This window comes from Bacillus rossius, chromosome 18 (assembly GCF_032445375.1).
Source record: "Bacillus rossius redtenbacheri isolate Brsri chromosome 18, Brsri_v3, whole genome shotgun sequence".
Taxonomy (NCBI): Eukaryota; Metazoa; Arthropoda; class Insecta; order Phasmatodea; family Bacillidae; genus Bacillus; species Bacillus rossius.
In genome coordinates, this window is record NC_086345.1 from 28,527,902 (window position 1) to 28,548,599 (window position 20,698).

General features: G+C 40.0%; 2 protein-coding genes across 3 annotated transcripts in view; one reads left to right on the forward strand and one right to left on the reverse strand.

The window, feature by feature from the left end:
* The window catches only part of LOC134541301 (N-sulphoglucosamine sulphohydrolase), a 31,563-nt gene extending 21,088 nt beyond the window's left edge, over positions 1-10,475 (reverse strand). The window contains exons 1-5 of one of the 2 annotated variants that reach the window (XM_063384624.1): positions 10,104-10,475; positions 7,051-7,180; positions 5,085-5,221; positions 3,323-3,473; positions 1,327-1,565 (exon numbers count right to left, since the gene is read on the reverse strand). In XM_063384624.1, the coding sequence (XP_063240694.1) occupies positions 1,327-1,565; positions 3,323-3,473; positions 5,085-5,221; positions 7,051-7,180; positions 10,104-10,212 (766 nt within the window). In that variant the 5' untranslated portion in view covers positions 10,213-10,475. The remainder of the gene's footprint in view (positions 1-1,326; positions 1,566-3,322; positions 3,474-5,084; positions 5,222-7,050; positions 7,181-10,103) is intronic. The other variant, XM_063384625.1, reaches the window with a different exon arrangement.
* A 318-nt stretch (positions 10,476-10,793) lies between these two features.
* On the forward strand, positions 10,794-20,253 carry LOC134541456 (phosphomannomutase). The gene is made up of 6 exons (XM_063384924.1): positions 10,794-10,994; positions 11,455-11,597; positions 12,873-12,990; positions 13,086-13,162; positions 15,085-15,352; positions 17,334-20,253. Exons 2-6 carry the CDS (start codon positions 11,529-11,531, stop codon positions 17,552-17,554), a joined length of 753 nt encoding a protein of 250 aa, XP_063240994.1. The 5' UTR covers positions 10,794-10,994; positions 11,455-11,528; the 3' UTR covers positions 17,555-20,253.
* The last annotated feature ends 445 nt before the right edge of the window (positions 20,254-20,698 follow it).

Consider the following 20,698-nt stretch of genomic DNA (forward strand, 5'->3'; position numbering starts at 1 on the left):
CTGCGCGCAAAGACAAAACCTCGTCAACGAGAAACTACCCCCATGCAGACGTCTCACACAAACGGTAGTTAATTTGACACTGAAGTTACAAAACACATACAATGTTTCGCAGATCCACGTGACTGTTCTCGTCAGGGCTCGGTACCTACTACCTTAAGGCCCCCCGCCCACCCGGGCACACACGCGGTACGCAGAGCTTCAGGAATAACAACGCGATTGCAAAACTACTCGAGATATTGGGGTGGGGTCTGTTTACGAAAAGAATTAAAGAGTTCCCTGAGGGCCGAAAAGTACTTTTTGATTTCGGATAAAGTTTTTAAAATGTATTTTTAGAAGAGTTTAAATGGCTGAAACGTGTGTTTTCAGAGTAATTTTTAGGCGAAAAACGACCAGTACAGATTCTTGAAAGCACTTAAATGAATTGCATTTCACCTTTATCTTCATTTCTACGCAATATAATGTTACGGTCAGCGCTCAAATCTCACAGTTATCCTGTTACGACGAGAAGACTGCGTGCCAGTCCAGAGGAGACACCGCGCTAGAAGCACCAGTGAGCGTTGCGTTTATCATCCCACCTCGCTAACACACTGACGAGGCGGGCCCTTTAAGGGCTGAATCCGAGATATCAGCGATGGATCTTTTACATGGCAGGTGTTGAGTACGGTTACTCATCCTTACCCTTGGCCCCGCAGACCTGGAATGATACGCTATTCAAACGCGGCATGGTTCCGGGGACTGCACAGTACGCACGGAGGCTGGGGAGAACCCATCCCGACATGCAACGCCACCGGACAGCCACCAGCCCCGTCGAATACCCCAGGGGACCACAGGTGCTTGCCCCCCACTGGAGGCCCGGGAAGTACCGACACATCCCTGGGACCCCTCGGTCGCCCCAGTTGCTCGCGATCCAGCCGAGGTTACCCGCCTCTACCAGCTCTGCAGGCCAGTAGCTCAACACTTCCACTCCTCATCAGAGCGGGGACTAATTACAGTTTGTTCAGTGCAAACTATGACTGTTACGACGAGACGGTCGGGGAATCGAAAACTCGAGCTGAATCCAGCAAGCAGATGCGACAGGACTTGAGTCTCCGACCATCTCGTCATAATAATCATAGTTTGTACTGGACAAACTGTATGGTTTGTTCCGTACAAACTATGACTATCATGACGAGACTGTCTGGGACTCGGAAACTCGAGCTGAATCCAGCAAGTAGATGCGACAGGACTCGAGTCTCCGACCATCTCGCCACAATAATCGTAGTTTGCACTGGACAAGCTGTATGGTTATGACTGTTACTCCGAGACGGCCGGGGACTCGGACCGCACCTTGGTCGAGGCGGGAGACGGTGGTGTACTGGGCGGCGACGTCGTTCCTCGCGGCGACCGAGTCCTGCACGAAGTAGGGCAGCTGCACCTGGTCCGCCCGGTAGTACACCGGGGTCCAGTCGGGGATGCGCCCGTTCCCCGGCTGGCCGTCGCCGAACCTCTCGCAGAAGCTCCCGTACTGCGGGTGGGTGTGCCCGCAGCGGTGCGGGTCGTGGAAGGCCACGTACAGGAAGAAGGGCCTGCCGACAGTCCCCCGGTGCTCCGCCCCGTTCCCCCCAACCACCCGGCACCAGGGCTGTGCGAATCCTCCACTTTCAGTTCGGTTCGATTCCGAGTCGAATCCCCTACCAGCTATTCGCAATCCGATTCCAATTTCGAATCTTTTCTTTCATTTTCAAGTTTTATCATCATAATAATTTGCGTTAAGTTTATATACTCATATTACTGAAGGATAAATAGTTTCAAAAAACAAAAGAGTTGACAATATTATTTTTTTTTTACACACGATTTCCAGTTGGCAGTTGTAGAAATAATAATTAACTTGAATGTAAGAACTTCTTTTAAATGCTATTTGTTACTTTCGTATACAACATTCACAGATTTATATAGGCTATGCTGCTACAGTTTGCATACGAAATAAAAACACTTTGACATAAGATTTATGGTAGGCCGTATATACATACATTGAAACAAATGAATAAATGATTGTAAAAAATAAGAATTACGTAGACCTACATGTTAATTCTAATTATTCCTTTCACAAAAAGGTAAAAATATTGTTTTTTTTTATCTCTCTTCTCTTCTCGAAGCATTTCGAATCCATTAAAATTAATCGGGGCGAGTTTGGGTATTCATGGAACCGAACTGAAATCGAAAATTTCGGATACCCGCACACCCCTACCCGGTACCACTGGAACCTTCCAAATGTTCATGACTGTGCGCAAAAATTATATTTTCAAAGCAGTCACAAGGACTGCAGACAGAAGTGAAATCTAAACTATAAACAAACAAGTTGTTATTTTTGGATATCCAAATTAATTGTTTGGGCCAGCTGTGAATGTGTGTGTGTGTGTACACACACTCAGTGGTGCGCGCGCAGCCAGTACACATAACACAGGTCGACAAGTAATGCACACGACATGTACCAATACATATCTTATTAACACGCGTCTTCAGTTCCTGCACATCAGTGCTGTGCATATGTGATTTGAATGTGTGTATGCAGTAAAAATTGAGTATAAAATATATTAATATTCTCATATAGATATATAGTTTGAATAATGAAGAAAACTAACATCATTATTTAATTTTTTAATACCTACAATTACTATGCAATGCGTATTTTATAGTAATTTAGGAGTTATTTTACTAAAGCGATCAAACAAATTTGTTGTGTAATAATATTTTTTTTTAGTAAAAATTGTGAAAAAGTCTCTGATTTTTATCAAAAAATATTTTCTTATGTTAGACATGTATATTTTACAAAGATAGTATTTATTATTTCAAATTATATTTGTAATTTCTTAAATTCTATTATTAATATTAATAATAGTTACTTCTATAAGTTACACTAATAGGAACAGATAGAGTGTTATCGTTAACACGTCACGAGACCATGTCGAAGATGACTTACATGAATTTACTCCCTATCCGAAACTTCCTATAGAAGTTTTCACTTCAAAAAATTAAATGAGTTTGAGTGACAGCAGACTTCAGCATGACATTTTAGATTTCACCCTCTGATTACCATCACTGGGAAATTCCCACGACTTCACCAGGATTTCAAGTAAGTTCTCTGACCTTCTCTGATTGATATCAACTTCAATGAGTGTCCCCCTGACTTTCCAGAACGCGAGAACCCTGGAGTGAAAAGGCGGCGGGAGGAACGGGAGTGCCCCGGTGACACACACAGGGTCCTCACCCCACCGGGAAGGGCACCCGGACACCCACGGACACGCGGGAACGACGCTCGCCCCAGCGCCGGCGCGCCGCTCACCGCGACTTGTTCCGGGCCAGGAACTCTCGCACCAGCAGCTTGATCCTGGTTATGTTCCTGCCGACCTGCAGGATCGAGTTGTTCTCTTCAGTCTCCGCGAAGTCGAAGGGGTAGACGCTGCTCGGACCGACGTGCTTCTTGCCGATGATTCCTGGCCGACGCAACAATCTCCGTGTGATCATTTACAAGATTTAAAAAAAAAAATTATAAAAAAAACCTTTAATTAAGGAATTTAAAACTTATGAGTACAGCAAAACAACTAATCGCTAATGTTACCGTTTTCGCCTGAAAATTACGACATGACACTTTTGAAACTAAAAGTTTGGTTGGTGGGGGGGGGGGGGGGGGGGGGGAGATCGCGTTATGATCGCAAACTCGTGTATCTTGCTTCTGGGAACAGCTTATTTGGAAAACTGCAGGCTGTGCCTCTTAGATGTGTCACTTGTGCCACTTCAGTGCTCAGGCTGACAGATGAGAGGCGAGAGGAGAGGGAATGCTGAAGAAAGGGAGAAAGAGGATGCAAATGGAGCGGCTGGCAAGGTTACCCCCTCCCCCTTCACACTCCCTGGCAACCACCGTTTATCACAGCAGCCACGAAACTCAATTTGTTTTCTAACCGCCGCTTGGTGCTTCAAAGGAGGTCGTGCCGATTAACAAAATGGGCCATATATATAAAATTATTCAATGAAAATTATAAAATAGCAATGCGTAATATTAATAACGAGCATTCATAAAAGCAAATGGAGTCCCCCCCCCCCCTTTATTTTAAGTAACCGACTTTGTTCAAGCAAATCACACACAACACAAAAAAAAAATATTATCACGAATGAATCTTACGGTTTCAATGTTTTAAAGTTTTGCAACAAAAACACAAAGCTTCATGTCAGACGCGAAGCTCGCATCCAATAGCAAATTTCCTGGCATAGTTAAATTGAATATTAAAAAGAGCTTGGATTGATTTGCTCAGTCGAAGCTTCGCACAGTCAATAAAAAAATGCTCAACAAGACACAATATGTTTACCTATCCTTAGCGAAAATGTTTTTAATGTTTGTTAACTTTTCGGCGGCAAGATTCAAATATAACTTAATACCAATTCCTCTTGAAACTAAAATTATTATTTTTATCATGCCCATGTGTATTGATCAAGCAGTTAAGAGAATAATTATAGGATTTCTGAACACTGCACTTCAGATTAAAAATTAGAATTTAGTGTTATTTATATAATTTAATACCAATTCCACTTGTAACTAAAATTATTATCTTTATCATGCCTATGTGTATTGATCAAGCAGTTAAGAGAATAATTATAGGATTTATGAACACCGGACTTCAGATTAAAAATTATAATTTAAAGTTTTATTTCCCGCGACTTATCCGTTGTCTTCCGTGTTTTCCCGGACGGCAGCAACCCTGCTGTAGATCTCTCTCGTACCTTGGCTGTGTTCAGCTGAAGCAATAAAATGTGTGTGGTGTGTGTGCACAGCGCTTACCGTAAAAAATGTGTGGTACCTACAAAGTTTACAGCACTGGCCATAAAAAAATTGTAGAAAAAGTACAGGACTGGCCATATACAATTCATGATTGAAAGCATACATCGCTGGCCATAAAAAAAAATTAATGGTGGAAAGTGTGTGTACAAGATTGGCTAAAATATTTGTGGTATGCAGCATACAGCACTGGAAAAACATCCCTGAACCCGAAGGTGCCCGTGTGAGTGTGTGTGTGCGTGTTCCCGACGGGCCAGACGCGGCGCCGCGCTACCTGTCCGGACGCCGTGTCGCGCCAGCACCGCGGGCAGGCTCCGCACGCCGTCCAAGGAGTCAAAGTGGTGCACGCCTTGGTGCAGGCCGTACATGCCGTTCTGGTGCGCGGGCTGGCCCGTCAGGATGGCCGACCGACTGCGAAACAGCACCGGCGCGGCCCTCGACAGTACAATCTACATTTTTTAAAAATTTTATTCAGGCTCAACATCTCGACCACAGCAAAGTAATTACAGATGATCGTACATGATAAAGAGTCAAGATATCCACTTAACTGTTTCTAAAAAAATTACAAATTACTTAGCACACACAATTTTAGCGAACTACTATACAAACAAGAATCGCGCAGCACACATCATTTCACAAAAATACAGTTTCATAAAATATTGTTCGTAATATCTTTATTAGATATTACATTTAAAGGAAGATTAGGTAGGTCCCACCATTTTGGATTTTTTTTCTTCTATATTATAATTTTGTACTTTATATCCAAATTTTTGGCATGTCAAGGCATAAATCACATCTCCCAGCTCTTGTTGCAAACCACATATTTACTAACCGATAGGACCTAGCCTACACCATTTTGTAGTGTGTAAGACTATGCATTAAGACACCATCTGGGTGATGGCAGACCAAAGCACATCTTCTCCTTACATTACTACCAATTGGGGGATTTCCATAACTTTTCCAAGATTTCAAGAGAATTCTGAGTGAGGAAGGGGGTGATGGTGGTGTCTATGCTGGGATGGGTAGCCTCAGCCCCTGGACATAGTCGGATCTCACCTGTCTCGCGTGTACAGCGTATTCCGTATCCACGCTCGTGGGGGCCCCAGGCCGGCAGGACTTACGCTTAGAGGGCAGGGTCACCAAAACCAAAGGGGGAGCAATCTCTTATACAGTTTACTTTACTCACTCTCCTGGACCAACGCTTGATTCTCCGACTTTTCCCTCATATACAGACCTGTCAACATTCAAATTTAAAAAATCATGAGGTCCTCGATAAAAACTTTCAGGCCCATAAATACAGGTTAGATATAAAAAACAACAAATGAGAATCTTTAAATTTAAGTGATATACCTGTAGGTACATATGTTACATGGTCTCTGCTTCAAAATTTATTTCAACAAATTATAGGTTGCAGATTTAATTTAGTTGAACATAATTTAGCGCTGTCGTGTAGTGATCATGCCGGGCCGCAACTAAAAAAGATGTAAAATAACATTCTGCTCGTGTAACACTATTATCACTGTTCACAGCAAAATTAATTTTTTATTGGAAGCAATACACTTCACGTGTTAGCTGTGTTTTTTTTGTAGTGACATGTTTCACAATGTCTCCTCTTCCACTATGCGAGATAGAAAAAGCATGGCACACGCTACAAAACGCAAAATTGCTTCCTTTACGTGACTCGAGTATTGATGGAAACTCGTTACTGTAAGCTATCGTAAAACTTGTTTTGTAACTTTTACAAACAAATTCTTGGGCCCCCAAAAATCGCGAGGAAACACTATTTTGGCGTGAGGGCGTGAGATGGACCTTAAAATTGTGAGCCTCACACCAAAATCGTGAGAGTTGGCAGGTCTGCATATAGTACTTGGCTTCTGGGTTGTAGCAGTGTCCTTGGCGGATAATTCGCCGACGTTCCGGTCGACATTGCAGTCGCCATCATCAGGGAGGCAGTAGTAGGCAACTGCTCCCTGATGATGGCGACTGCAATGTCGACCGAAAACGTCGGTGTGAATTATCCGCCAAGGACACGGCTACAGCCCAGGAGCCAAGCTACTTCGGAGAAAGGCAGTGAAAGCCTGCGAACATTATTTTTCCCTCACGTCCTCCCCCTGACATACCAGAATGTAGGCATCCTGTGCAAGGAAGAACTGAGTAGCGAGTTGGAGCTCTCGCACGTTCGTCTGCGCCGCAGATCTCGAGCGACGTGGTTGTCGCACGAGTCCCGCGGGACCGCTCACCTCGGGGAACAGCTGCTGACGGAGGTGTGGGCGTTGTTGAAGATGAGGCTCCTCTTGGCGAGCGCGTCGAGGTTCGGCGTCTGGCAGACCTTGTTCCGGTAGGTGCCCATCTCGAACCCGGCGTCGTCCGCTGCAGGACGGCCACCAAACACAAATAAAAAATCAACAGTTTTGTTCCTCCCGGCAGCATCTACGCATCTGACAACTCCCAGTTTGTCCAGATAATTCAGTGTCCACTATGTACTATTTTATTTGGGAAGTCCCTGAAATTTAAAAAAAAAAAAAAAAAAAAAAACAATTTTTTAAAACACTAGTGCCAGAAAATAAATGTGATAAATAAAAAAATTTATTATAATTTTTTTTTTGTTAAATTCTGATGGATCCTGGAAAACACGAACAGTTCTGAAGGGCTTTAAAGTTGAGAAACATTACTAGGCTGAAGTTGGCTTTATTCCCACGCGTCCCCTCATTTCTATCACCTGGAGTTGTGGGTGGAGCCTAAGCATACAGCACTATCCATAAAAAAAAACAGCACTGGCCACAGAAATATATGGTAGAAAAAAATACAGCACTGTCCACACAAAATGGTTAGAAGCATACAGTACTGGCCATACAAAATGCATAGTATAAATGGTACAACACTGGCCATAAAAATGTGCGGTTGTAAGGATACAGCACAGGTCACAAAAGCTTGTGCTTACTTATGGTTCAGGGCCATTTTTCAGTGCTGTACACTGCATACCACAAATATTTCAATTTCCATGTTTAGCAGACATGTCACACAACACAAGGGCATATTAACTCTATACCTAAAGAGTTTTGTTATACCCTAAAAGAATTACATTAACATTAGTGCATAATACTGTTTTTTTTCTTTGGGTTCAGGGACATTTTGCCAGTGCTGCATGCTGCATGCAACAAATATTTTGGCCAATATTGTACACTTTCCACCATTAATTTTTCTATGGCCAGTGATGTATGCTTCCAATCATGAATTTTATATGGCCAGTGCTGTACTTTTTCTACAATTTTTAAGGCCAGTGCTGTAAACTTTGTACCACACTTTTTTATTATAAGCATACGCGTGCGTAGGACTTCAGTATTGGTGGTGCCAGATTACTAGAGACCGGAAAAATTCGCGGATTCATTTTGTGATAGGCTGAAATTCAAACATGTGTACAATTCTGCTGTTTCTGCTATTGGCTCGCAGTTTAACTGGAGCTCTCTGGGCCAATGAGAGACTATCGACCAAAGAAGCGTCGAATCACAAGCTACCCAGTGGAGACGCCTCACAATTTAGTACCCAATGAACATGCGTGTTTACTTGAGAAATGCAAAGGATAATGGAGGCTATCCTAGAGGTAATTGAATCCGCGAATTTTTCCGGTCCCTACAGATTACACGACAACCCTGTCATGCACGGACCCCGAGCCTAAAGCGGGGGGTCCGGGGGTCCTCCCCCGGGAAAATGTTGATTTGAAAGCGCAAAATGGTGCTATTTAAGGTGTTTCTGAACAAAAACATTTAATACACAGATGTAAAAATTTTAACATTTTTTATGACAAATTATGGCTTTGAACGTTATAATCACCAGGAAAACTACTAAACTATTTACAGTTTTAAGCTTTGTTGAGCCATAAAGTAAATTGCACAAATTGTTTGCACGGAATTCATGCTGGTGGCTTTGAAAAACAGTACTTATATGTTTTCTGAAGACGCCAAATAAATGCTTGAAAAAACATTCTCAAATGTTAAGTTTTAAAATCAACAAATGAAGGGAGTTTTTGTAACATACCTAAAATATGTAAAATATTAAAATAATAAAAATACACAAATAAGAGTGGGCAAAAGTTTTAACTTTTGGAATACAACAAAAATGTTTTGTCGGCAACTGCATATAAGTTATCAAGTAAGCCTATCATTTTAACTAACTAAACTCTCTCTCTTTTTTTAAATAAACCCTGGCGGACTGCGGCTATTATTCCGTGCGCCTGCCGAGTGGAGTGAACAGTGGACACCGAGCGCGCATTCTATGTAATTCGAGGAGAACTATGAGAAGTATTTACATTTCAAAAGTTTCATAGCCGCGGCCCACGTGTACAACACAAGTAATTGCACCTGGCTTGTTTCCGTGTGTATAGTTGGTTCGATTGATAATTGATATACTGATAGTGTTATGAGCACATATCTGTAACTCGACACGAGTGGAAAACATATTTTTTTGGAAATAATACAGATTTTTGTAAGTATGTATTATTTCTGCTTGTAAAAAACAAAATAACGTTAACCCTAATGGTGGTGCCAAGGCACCTGTGGCACCTACCGTGCGCATGCCTATGATTATAAGTGCTGTACACACACACCACACATTTTATTGCTTGAGCTGTACACTTTCTACCATGCATTAATGGCCAGTGCTGTACCCTTTTTATAATGCAATTGTATGGCCAATGCTGTATGCTTGGTACAATTTTTATGGCCAGTTCTGTACACTTTATACCAATTTTTTGTCTATACTGTATGCTTAAACCACACATTTTTAAGGCCAGTGCTGTACATTTTAACATGCCTTTTTGTAGCTAGTACTGTACCATTTTTACCATGCATTTTGTATGGCCAGTGCTGTACGCTTTCTACCATTTTTATGGCCAGTGCTGTAAACTTTTTACCTCAATTTTTAATGGCCACTGCTACATACACTTTTACCATGCATTTTGTATGGCTAACTGTACGTTTTAACCACACATTTTTTTAATGAACAGTGCTGTAAGCTTTCTACCACGTATTTTTGTGGCCAGTGTCATTTTTTATGACAGCCTTAAACGCAAGATGGGGGGAAATGAGGGGAAGAAAAATGTCTAGAATAAAGTCTATTTGAACCTAGTGAAAAATTGTATGCTTTACCAAATTAAAAACCAGAACATTTAAAAAGTTTTTTTACCTCACAATTTTCAGGACTTTGTTAAAAGGTCAGAAGCAGCCGAAATAACTATAATTTTTAAAATTGTATTAAAAAAAACATTATTTAAATGTTAAAATACAAATTGACTTACCAATAATGAGCAGTAAATTTCGAGTCTTGTTTTGCGATTTACCATGGACATGAATTAGTACAAGTCCCCACATTACACATAACGACACAAGAGTCCCAAGACACCCCATTGCAATCACAGCTTCTCAACTTTACGTTTTTTCCCCCCGGGTTCACGCAGGTACAACCCCGCTACAGAATTGCCAGTTGCCACGCATTTAAAAAAAAAAACTGCCACCACCAACGACCTAGAAATCCACCACAATCTTTTAGACGTATGAAAAAAGATATTTGCTATGCTTGTTTTATTGGAGCAAACTATAATAATTAACTACTGTCTGTTTGCATTATATGATAAATATAATAGAACTATTTATCAACACCGTAATGGATACTTGATTTTATAGTTTAAGATTTGGCTACACTGAATTATGGCTATCACAGATATAAAACAAAGTTGGAACCAGAAGACATAAGCTGTTACTTGGTGGTTCGTTCACTTAATTACGAAATATATATCGTAAATTTAGCAATTCATTCTCCTACCGAAAATAAATTACAATAAAATCATGTTTTATCAAACAAATAAAAACAAACCCAGTAATTTGAATCCCTGAAATGTATTATGTGATTACACATAATTATAGTTTGGCCTTTAACCAGGACTAGGACAGTTTTATGCGTGGTTCCACCTTAACACTTACATCTATGGGATCTGCGCACATGTGTAAACACAGTTACGTCATGTGTTGTGTGTTCACGCGGCGAGGGGCGTTCGTCTTCGCGGAAACACACGGAACTGGGGAATGACACGTAGGCAGGCAATCATTGACGTGTACTTCGTGGTCGTTGCGAAAGGCTTACGTGCATGCGTTCTTTGCCGGACAGATACGACAAAGGCTGCGAGAAGTTCGTGAGTAAATCCCAAAGTATTGGCTGATAATATTTATAATACGTCCCTTGAGAGTATTACTACTAAAAATGTTTTTTTTACCGTTTGTGCTATGGGTAGAGGAATAAGCTTGGTGCCGTGGCAAACGAATGTCAGGTAAAAAGGAAAGTAAAAAAAAAGTTTGTAATGTTTTAGGGCTAATATTGAGGGGAAGGTTGGATTGATTTGTTAAATTTCGAACTGTTGGATTATGGTGAGAGTAAAACGCAATTTTCAAATTTTTTGTTTCGGGATTGTAAATAAAAAAAATTATACCTATATGACTTGCACCCAGTTGCATGAGACCAGGTACGAGCGTGCTTTCCAGGTTTTGGTCCGTTAACCTTACATCATTCCAGATAAATACTGGTTCAGTGCCTTGGATTTCACAGCTCAAAGCGATTAGGCTGTATCTTTGTTTCCTGTTTTGTTTCCTCGTCAGGTGTTGAGAAGACCGAAGTACGTCCACACATCCTCGTAAAGGCAGATTCGAGGCAGCGACACATCCACGGCCCGATGGCATCAGTCAGCAAGAAGACGTTGCTTCTTTTCGACGTTGATGGGACTCTCACGCTGTCACAGAGGGTATACTTAACTTTTTAGGTTAATTTTGTATATTTGTAACTTTGTTTCATCTTCATATCTGTGAAGTCATCTAACGCAGCTAGAAGAAAAGTTGAGTGAATGTTCATATATTTACTGTCAAATTATGACTACTGCACCGATAATGAGCAGATTGAATGACGTAAAAAATTTTTTTCTTGTAGGAACCAACTGCCGAGCATAATTTAATAAAATCTCAGCAGTAAATGTTTCTCATTGCGTATTCATTTTATATCTTCAAAATAAAAAAATTGTTTTGTAATTGTACATTTTCAAACCACAAACACTTTCAGCTCCTTAATTTAATTCAATATTTTACATTTAAATACAACTGAATATATTACACAGAATAAGTGCCCCCGGGAACAACATTCCTCAAAGTTTTATACATATTTTCATAATTATATTTAATATTTTATGTAAATGTACAACTTGATAGCCAGTAAGGAACAATTTACCATTTCGGCAACCCCAAACCTCCTGAAGTCTACTAATCTATCTCCCCATCTACATCTACATATCTATATACATCCTTCATTATATCTCTTCATATAACTGTATACCTCCCTCTCTCAATATCTCTTATCTATCATTTTTCCTGTCAAGGTGTGACATATGTGTATGAAAACTTGCGTATTGGAATGCAACGTTTCTGTCAAAGCAATGGGTGAATCATGGGCATTGCAAGGATATATTTTTTTTTGGAGGGGGGGGGGGGACTTCAATTGATTTAGTTGTTTGAGGAATATCCATCCCCTGTAAAAAATAAACGGGGGGGGGGGGGGGGGGGTCCGGGGGTCCTCCCCCGGGAAAATTTGGGGTTTGAAGGTGCAAAAAGGTGGTTTTTAGGCATTTTTCTTTCCTAAATATTCTAATTATATTTGGTTGCACTATATAATTTATTTTTTATAAAAAAATATTTCCAGAGAACAAATTTGTAAAAACACAGCTAACATATCTGCTGGTGCTACATCCACACAAAATCATTAATTTAAACATCAGGAGAAACTACGAAACTACGAAACTAAATATATTATTGGAGGGGACGAAATTGAAGACTTTTATTATTGGGGGGGGGGGGGGGGGGGACGTGTCCCCCCCGGTTGCGACGCCCATGGGCGAATAACTTTCGAAGATTTAAGATTTTTAACGGACAAACATCCACACTTTAAGCTCCGTAGCTGCTGGCGAGCCGGCAACAGTGGGTGCACGGTGCACCGCGGACTAGCTCGAGAGGTTGGCGGTCGTTGCTTCCAGCCGATCGAGCCGCACATGAAGGAGTTCCTGCTGCAGAAGGTGAAGCCCAAGGTGACCGTCGGCCTGGTCGGGGGCTCGGACCTCAAGAAGATAGCGCTGCAGATGGGCGGGGAGCAAGGTGAGTCTGGCCCCGGGCCCCGGCCGCCGCGACGAGCTGCGAGCTGCGTCTGTGCGTCTGTGCGTCTGCTGCAACCCGTGTTCTCTCTTGCCTAGTGGTCACGGACTTCGACTACGTCTTCGCCGAGAACGGGCTGATAGCCTACAAGAACGGCGTTGATCTGGGATCGCAGGTAGATAACATTTCCACACGTTTCAGTCCTTTCCATTGATTTATTTCGTTCCAATTCACGACTTTAATCATTGAAATTCGTTTCTATTAAACTACACTTATTTAGTTACAAATGGGTTCTTTTGATGCTTTTTGACTTTTTTTTTTACTTCATTTTACTTATTTTAGTACATTCGGGTACAGATCATTTTATTTCTATTGTATCGAGTGATTTTGTTTGATGTATTAGGTTTCCGACTCACAGTTTCCCTGTCCGCTTTTAGAAGCGACACTTCCCGCTACGTAATTAAATTTGCCATTTAGTCGGATGCCTTTCAAAAAAAGGTATAAATTCACTGCTGTTCAAAAAATTTTGTGTTGATTCTAAACAACTGCTAGGGACGAGATTATGAGGTGAATTGCGACCATAAACATAAATAACACCGCAAAGCATGCGAAGACAACGTGTAATGCAAGTTAATACGTCATTTGGTACCCAAGTAAAACTAAAAACATTAAAAGAATCAGCAATTTGACAAAATTTAAGTTTAATTACAAAAAAAATGTTATTGTTTATAACACTTTTTTTACATTGATGACATTGGTACATTTTTCAAACACACACAATTTTATGATTTATTTTATTTTTTTTTTCGGAGTAGTTATGTTTTAAAGACATGCTTATATTACTAATCATTTTAATTATATAAGTGTCGTGACACTTAAAATGATGACTTGATGTAAGTTTTTGGACATACGCCATTGCTAAGAACTTTTTCTGTTGAAGAAAAACTAATAAATAAAATAAATAAAAATACCCAAATAAGACAAAAAACACACAAAATTAAGCAAACAATTGCTGTTGTCAACAAGGATATGAACACCACAAAATATTCCGAAACAGGAATATGGTCAACAAACAAAGAAAAACAAAGAAATATGTACTATTCTGGTGGAATAAGTATAAAGAAATGTTTTAGATTAATATTAATTTGTTGAATAATACACAAGTTTTATGAATAAAGACAATCTTTGAAAACAGTAACACAGAAATCTCCAGTTTTAGAAACAAAATTAGTAGGTAATGTGATGAATTTATGAAAAATAAGTATCAAAAATAGTTTTCACATATAACATAAAAATAACTATAATTGAACTAATAAATGTGTAGTACATGAAATTAAATAATATTTTTTTTTTTATTTCTGTGAGATTACTGAGGTCTGAACACTGCTGACAACTGTTAACTAACTTACATGCAAATGAATACCCTGAAGAACAGACAAAGAAAGATGAATACACAAACACACCAGTTAAAAAAGCCAAAAATCAGCCGATGTCAGATGTCAAACGTGAAGCCAACACAGGAGAATTGGTGGAAGGAATCAAGTCGGAACGACGTCACAGCGGTACCGTTCTCACTAGTTTCTTCGACGGAGTTCTCTGTGCTGTCTGTACTCTTTTAACATTTGACGTTAGCCCGTTTTGGTTTTTGTTCTCCATGTTTGTGTGTTCACCATTCTTCGTCCGTTCTTCAGGTTTCCTCTGTGACATACAGTGCAAGTGATCCAATGTCCAGAATGATTGTTTAAACTGATCCTTCCCGGTGCAAGAAGCACTGCGTTGCTGTTACTGCAAAAGGTCGTATGTCAAAAACTGGCATTTTTTTAATTTTTGGCTGTTTGTGTATTTCGGAAGGCAACCTATGTAGTGGGGAAAAAGTTGTTTGTCAATAACTGCAAAGTAAGAAGCATAATTCTAAGAATACTACCAAAATTTCATAGCATAATATGATAACCCTGATGAATGAAACAGTTTTTTTTTGATCTCCTGGAAAGTGAGACATATTGACACACGACCTTTCGCAGTAACAGCGACGCACCGGGAGAAGGTGGCGAGAGCTCGTGGGAACCTCCCGGCACAGGGACGCGTCTGTTCCCGCAGAGCATCCTCAAGTACATGGGCGAGGCGAAGCTGCAGGCGTTCATCAACTACTGCCTGCGCTACATGTCGGAGCTCGCGCTGCCGTGCAAGCGGGGCAACTTCGTGGAGTTCCGCACGGGCCTGATCAACGTGTGCCCCGTGGGGCGCAGCTGCACCCTGGAGGAGCGCGAGGCGTTCCACCGCTTCGACCTGGAGCACGGCGTGCGCGACAAGTTCGTCGCCGCGCTCCGGCAGGAGTTCCCCGACGCGGGCCTCGTGTTCGCCATAGGTGGGGGTCGCTGCGTCCCGCGCCGTCTTCCGCCTGGGCCACTTTCCCCGTCGCCTTCTCTTTTCCTCTTCGTTCCCCAACCCACACAACTCTCGGATCAGTAGCGTAGCCAGGATTTGTGTATGGGGGAGGGGGGGGGGGGGGGTGTTAAGAAGCATGCCCCCCCTCCCCACCCCCGTATTAAAGCGGGGGGTCCGGGGGTCCTCCCCCGGGAAAATTTGGGTTTTAAGGTGTAAATAGTGCTATTTTAGCAGTTTTCGGTTCTTAAATTTAAATATTGTAATGGTAAAAATTTTATTAATTTTGATATGAAATTTGTTTGAGTGATGAATAAGAAATTAATTAAAGATTTGGGGCTAAAGGGGGGGGGGGGTTTGAACCCCTAAAACCCCCCCTGGCTACGCCCCTGTCTTGGATGAAACTTGTGAAATAGTTTTCATTCCGAATTAAAAATAAGTTAGTACATATAGTGTGGCTTGCACTGGTTTAAACAGACAGGACAAACATTTGTTGTATTTGCTCGTATTGCGGCAACAAATATGCGTCTCTAATCATCAGCATTTGGCCCATTGTGTGCCACTTTTATGGCTTCTTTAAAAAAAAAAATATTTCTACTTACGAGCAAACTCATCAGCATTGATAATAAGTGTTGGATGTCGTCAACATTGTAAAATATTTAATCTAAATAGGGTCTTCTTATAATTGAATAAATTTGGTGAATCTAAAAAAAAAAAAAAAAAAAAAATAAAAACTGTTATTTGTAAGAGGCATATCATTCTTCAAATTTTAAAACTCAATAAATAGGTGCTCCTGATAATCAAAGAAGAAGGGCAAATGTGAAGGCGCCATTGGCTGCAAGATGCATTGCAGTTTTTTAAAAAAAATTAAAAAAAAAACTCTAATAGCATTATACAGGATTGTCTTACAATCAAATAAATTTGGCGAACGTAAAGACATCAGTGCTAAAAAAATGCACACTTGTTTTCACATCTCCGAAAATTTAATAAATAGATGTCCTAAGATTGGTTAAATTCAAATAATGTAAGATGCAAATTTTGCAAGCTACACTCCATTTGCTATAAATACATTTATCTTATACAGTACACTCCCGATTATCCGCGAAATTTAGTGGCAGGGCCACCGCGGACAGTGAAAAACGCGGATAATCCGCAAAAGAGCCGAAAATGGGAAACAAAAGAGGAAGCATTAATTTCAACTTAAAAAATCTAAAACTTTATGTCAGTAAAAGTTACAATTAACAGTAAAAATTTTTAAATGATGTTAAAATTTTAGTATTTTACTGAATTATTAACATACAATACATTTCATTTACGTAAACGTAAAAGTGCTCAACCATACGACTACGACTAGAAACAAAAATAGCAGCGCATGCCAGCCTACTGCGTGAGTTCCGAGAAGGCCTGTGGGCGTTTTACCGTACAATGCACACAATACACTTGTCAGTGGAGTTCGAATTTGCTCACTTGTAATAGAATACAGATTTACATATTGTGTGCTGTGTTTTTTTTTTCGTAGCATGCGCGGATAATAGGGAGTTTACTGTAATCAAAATAAATTAGGTAAATGTAAAAGGGCCCTCACACACGCAAAAATTTTACTCAATATTTTGAAGGTGTCGTGTTTGTAAAAAAAATATTGAGAGTGCGAGGAAATATATTGCGCAAAAAAAGGGGTGTTGAATATTTTGTGGAGTGTTGAAAAGTTTTCTGAAAGTTTAGAAAGGTTTTGCGGACCCGTCAGTATTTCATAGCACGAGTGTGCCGTGTGAGGGGGCTGACAAAATATTGCGTTTTTTTTTTGTGTCGTGTGAGGGGTCCAGACCATTCAGTATTGTTGTACAAAAATGAGCTCAACAATTTTGCGCAAAATATTGAACAAAATTTTTGCCAGTGTGAGGGCCCCTCAAGGTGAGAGCCGTAGTAACGGGGCGGACCGGCGTGTGCCGGGGGGGTTGTCGCAGGCGGGCAGATCAGCATAGACGCCTACCCCGAGGGCTGGGACAAGACGTACTGCCTGCGGCACCTGGAGGCGGAGTGCTTCGAGCAGATCCACTTCTTCGGCGACCGCACGGAGGCGGACGGCAACGACCACGCCATCTACGTGGACCCCAGGACGATCGGGCACAAGGTGTCCAGCTTCGAGGACACCCGCCGGCAGGTGGAGGAGCTGCTGCGACTGTGAGCCCCTGCCGGCGTTCCTTTGACCTCCGACCTCCGCACTTCCACACTGAACAACACTCCAGCTTCGTGACTGGTCGAGTTTCTCACGGGTACATATGCCTGCTGACAGCGCACCAATCACAATAGGTAGTCCAGTGCGGGAGCAAACGCATCTTGAATGTCCTGGCTGGAGACAAGACTTTGTGGTTTTATTTCTAGGTCGATTTCATTTTCAAAACAGAAGATATCTGTGCTGTTAATTTTATTCATAAAAAAAAATAATTAAATTATTTCAACAAATATGAAACTTAAAATATGTCCCTAAACACATTTCAAAAAAAAATACGTAGTCTCATTTGACAAGACACATGATGCACTTGTACAGTAAAATAATTAGTAATGAGCATGTCTAGAACAGAACTACTAATAAAAATTAAAAGTTATCGCAATTCACTATATAATCTTGTCCCATGTCATGTCGCACCAGGGGAGTTCATTTCCGCAGTTCACATTACGTTCTCTTGAAGTTTGTCGCGAAGGGATAAGCCACTCGGTGAAAAATTTAAAGAGAAAAAATGGGTTTGATACGCTCAGGCTGGTACTGGTGTTCCAACCTATTTTTTGTCGTTAAGTTGGTCGCCTGAAAGCCTACTTTTTTTTTTTTTTTTGTAAACTTGGCCAAGAGTTAAAAGCACTAAGCCATCAAAATACACAGCATTTTGTCTGCCGTAGAATATGTTGACTTGGCACAGGAAATGCGCACGTAAGTTTTTTTTTTTTTACCAACAGAAAATAATTGTTTAGAAGAAGAAAGTAAACACACGCAGAATTTCGCAGAAGGAACCAAGATGGTAGGACTGAAACTTGAAACAGCTGGAAGAGTGATAAGTGATAACATTGACAACTCGACGAACACATGTGTGAACACAGTACATGTTTTGGATTTTCTTTATTCGTCTTCCCTTTCTACGAGACACAAACGCTTTGCAAAGGTACAAGTCTACAATTCTTCATGCTGTTTATTTTAAGTCAACTTAATGTGTGAATCATTTTAAGAAGTTAGTGACACCTCTAGGAGAACATGTTTGATAACTGTTGTTTTTTTTTTTTCCTTTTACAGTATCAATTTTGCATTGTATTTTATTTTTGTCTTGGAAGGTTGTGTGATTACTTTGTTTGTTTTTTTTCTTAAGATCGCAGCTGGTTTTTTATTCATTGGTTTAGGAACTACATGAAGTACGAATCATATATTGGCTGGAGAAAAGTATAAATGTACGCTCCCATTACTTAGTAAACCACTCAACTATATAAAATGAACATATTTGACATGACTTTGAAATGCAGGACACTGGTGCTCGAAACGAAAATTGAAACCTTTGGAAGTGTTACACTTTGTAATGTGTGTAACACAATCTCTAGACTGAAGTCAAAGCATAGTAAACAAAAACGGATGTACCATCGTAGAATGTCCTTGGGCATTGTTGAGTGCTTAAAGAAAACCAACTTTTAAAGATGTGCTATTGATGTGTCTTATCTTTATTGGATACAACTGCTGTTTATGCCAACATTTTGTTTTGGTGGCAAGGAATGGGTTTTAAATACATATAATTATTTTTAGTTAATTTTAAGGTGTGGATATTGTTTTCGAATATTTTTATTTTATTTTTTCAATTGTTATAGAGACACTACAGTGGCGGATGCAAGGGGTGATATATACCCCCCCACTCCTCCTAAAGTTGGGAAATAATTTGCAAAATATCAGTGAAGATATTATGTTGCAACTACAACTGTGTGAAAAGCTGTGTTACCTCCTACAACTACTACTCTAGGCCCATATGTCAGTGCGTTAGTGGCAATAGTAATGACATTTTTTTGAATACACGTGCTAAAATTTAATTTACTTTTTCCTTCAAAGTCTCTCCCAACCCCAAAAAAAAAAATTCCTGTATCCACCACTGCTTGTCTATGTCTGTCTGTTTGGTTTGGTATGCACTAGCGGTGGGCCAAATACCGATTTTCCTTAATTCGAATCCCAAAGAGTATGTGTACCTCGAATATATCCCTCAAATCCGAATCTAAAGCTCAAGGGTCGAAAATAAAACAATGCACAAGATATAAAACTGTTAACTATGTTGTTGAAAACATTCAACAGAATCAATACATATTGTAATTTTATTTATATAATTAAATGTTAAATTGCAATATCATGGGGAATAGTATAACAGGAATAGTACGAAAGGGGGGAAAAAACCCTAGCATACTTCAGAGATTATTATAGTGTTGAAGTTTTTAATGTACATTATTTACTCTAGTATTTTTATTTGAATATTTTATCTTGGATATTGAATCCTTACGAATACTAAGGATTTGATGGTATTTGAGGATTTGATTGGTCCATCCCTAGTATATACATTTACGAGTCAGTTCTTTCAACTTGCAACAGAATGAAATATCTGATTTTACAAGATACTGAATTTTATTATTGATACGGGATATGGCAGATGTCGAAGTTTTGATGAAGCATTGAGTAATTTACTTCTGACTTGTATTTCCATGGACTACATTGCAAGGATGCTTTGTTCGAATGCTAAAACACGATATGATAAACTTAACTTTGTGTAACTTATAATGGAAATGAAAATTGTTTTATTGTGTTCAAATGTGTTTTAAAAAATTATACAAACCATGAATCCGCCTGAGCATTAAAATATTCAAATGCTATGCAATGTGTTTTTCTGTTTTATTTCAAAAGTCAAAGCTATTTTCTCTTTCTTTAACAATTTTTCGTACAACTTTTTACGACACTTGTAATTTATTAAAAAGAAGCTTCGGTTCGTAGTACCACGAAACCATCTTCAGTTAACTTAAATTTGGATGATAGTAAACTGTGGCACAGAGAAACATCACACACAAAAACAAAATTGTAATATTTCTTCACTATTCTTTAATTAAATATATTTAAACTCATATTCTTCAGCAAATAAATTAATACAAAAATAAAAGCGGTATGTACAAACATTAGCGTTCCTGAGTGACGTCAACAACCTAGCTGTACAGCTTGCGTAGAATCTGCACTCGGCAGTCGCTAGCCGAGAGGACGGCTTTCATCAGCAGTCCCTAGCCAAGATGAATGCTTACACTAGCAGTCCCTAGCCAAGATGAATGC

What these genes read in the sequence shown, in the direction of transcription:
- LOC134541456 (XM_063384924.1), top strand. Translation starts at nt 11,529, where the DNA reads ATGGCATCAGTCAGCAAGAAGACGTTGCTTCTTTTCGACGTTGATGGG. An exon ending in GCAGATGGGCGGGGAGCAAG is followed by an intron (nt 12,991 to 13,085) that starts GTGAGTCTGGCC and finishes TCTCTTGCCTAG; the next exon opens with TGGTCACGGACTTCGACTAC. An exon ending in GGGCCTCGTGTTCGCCATAG is followed by an intron (nt 15,353 to 17,333) that starts GTGGGGGTCGCT and finishes GGGTTGTCGCAG; the next exon opens with GCGGGCAGATCAGCATAGAC.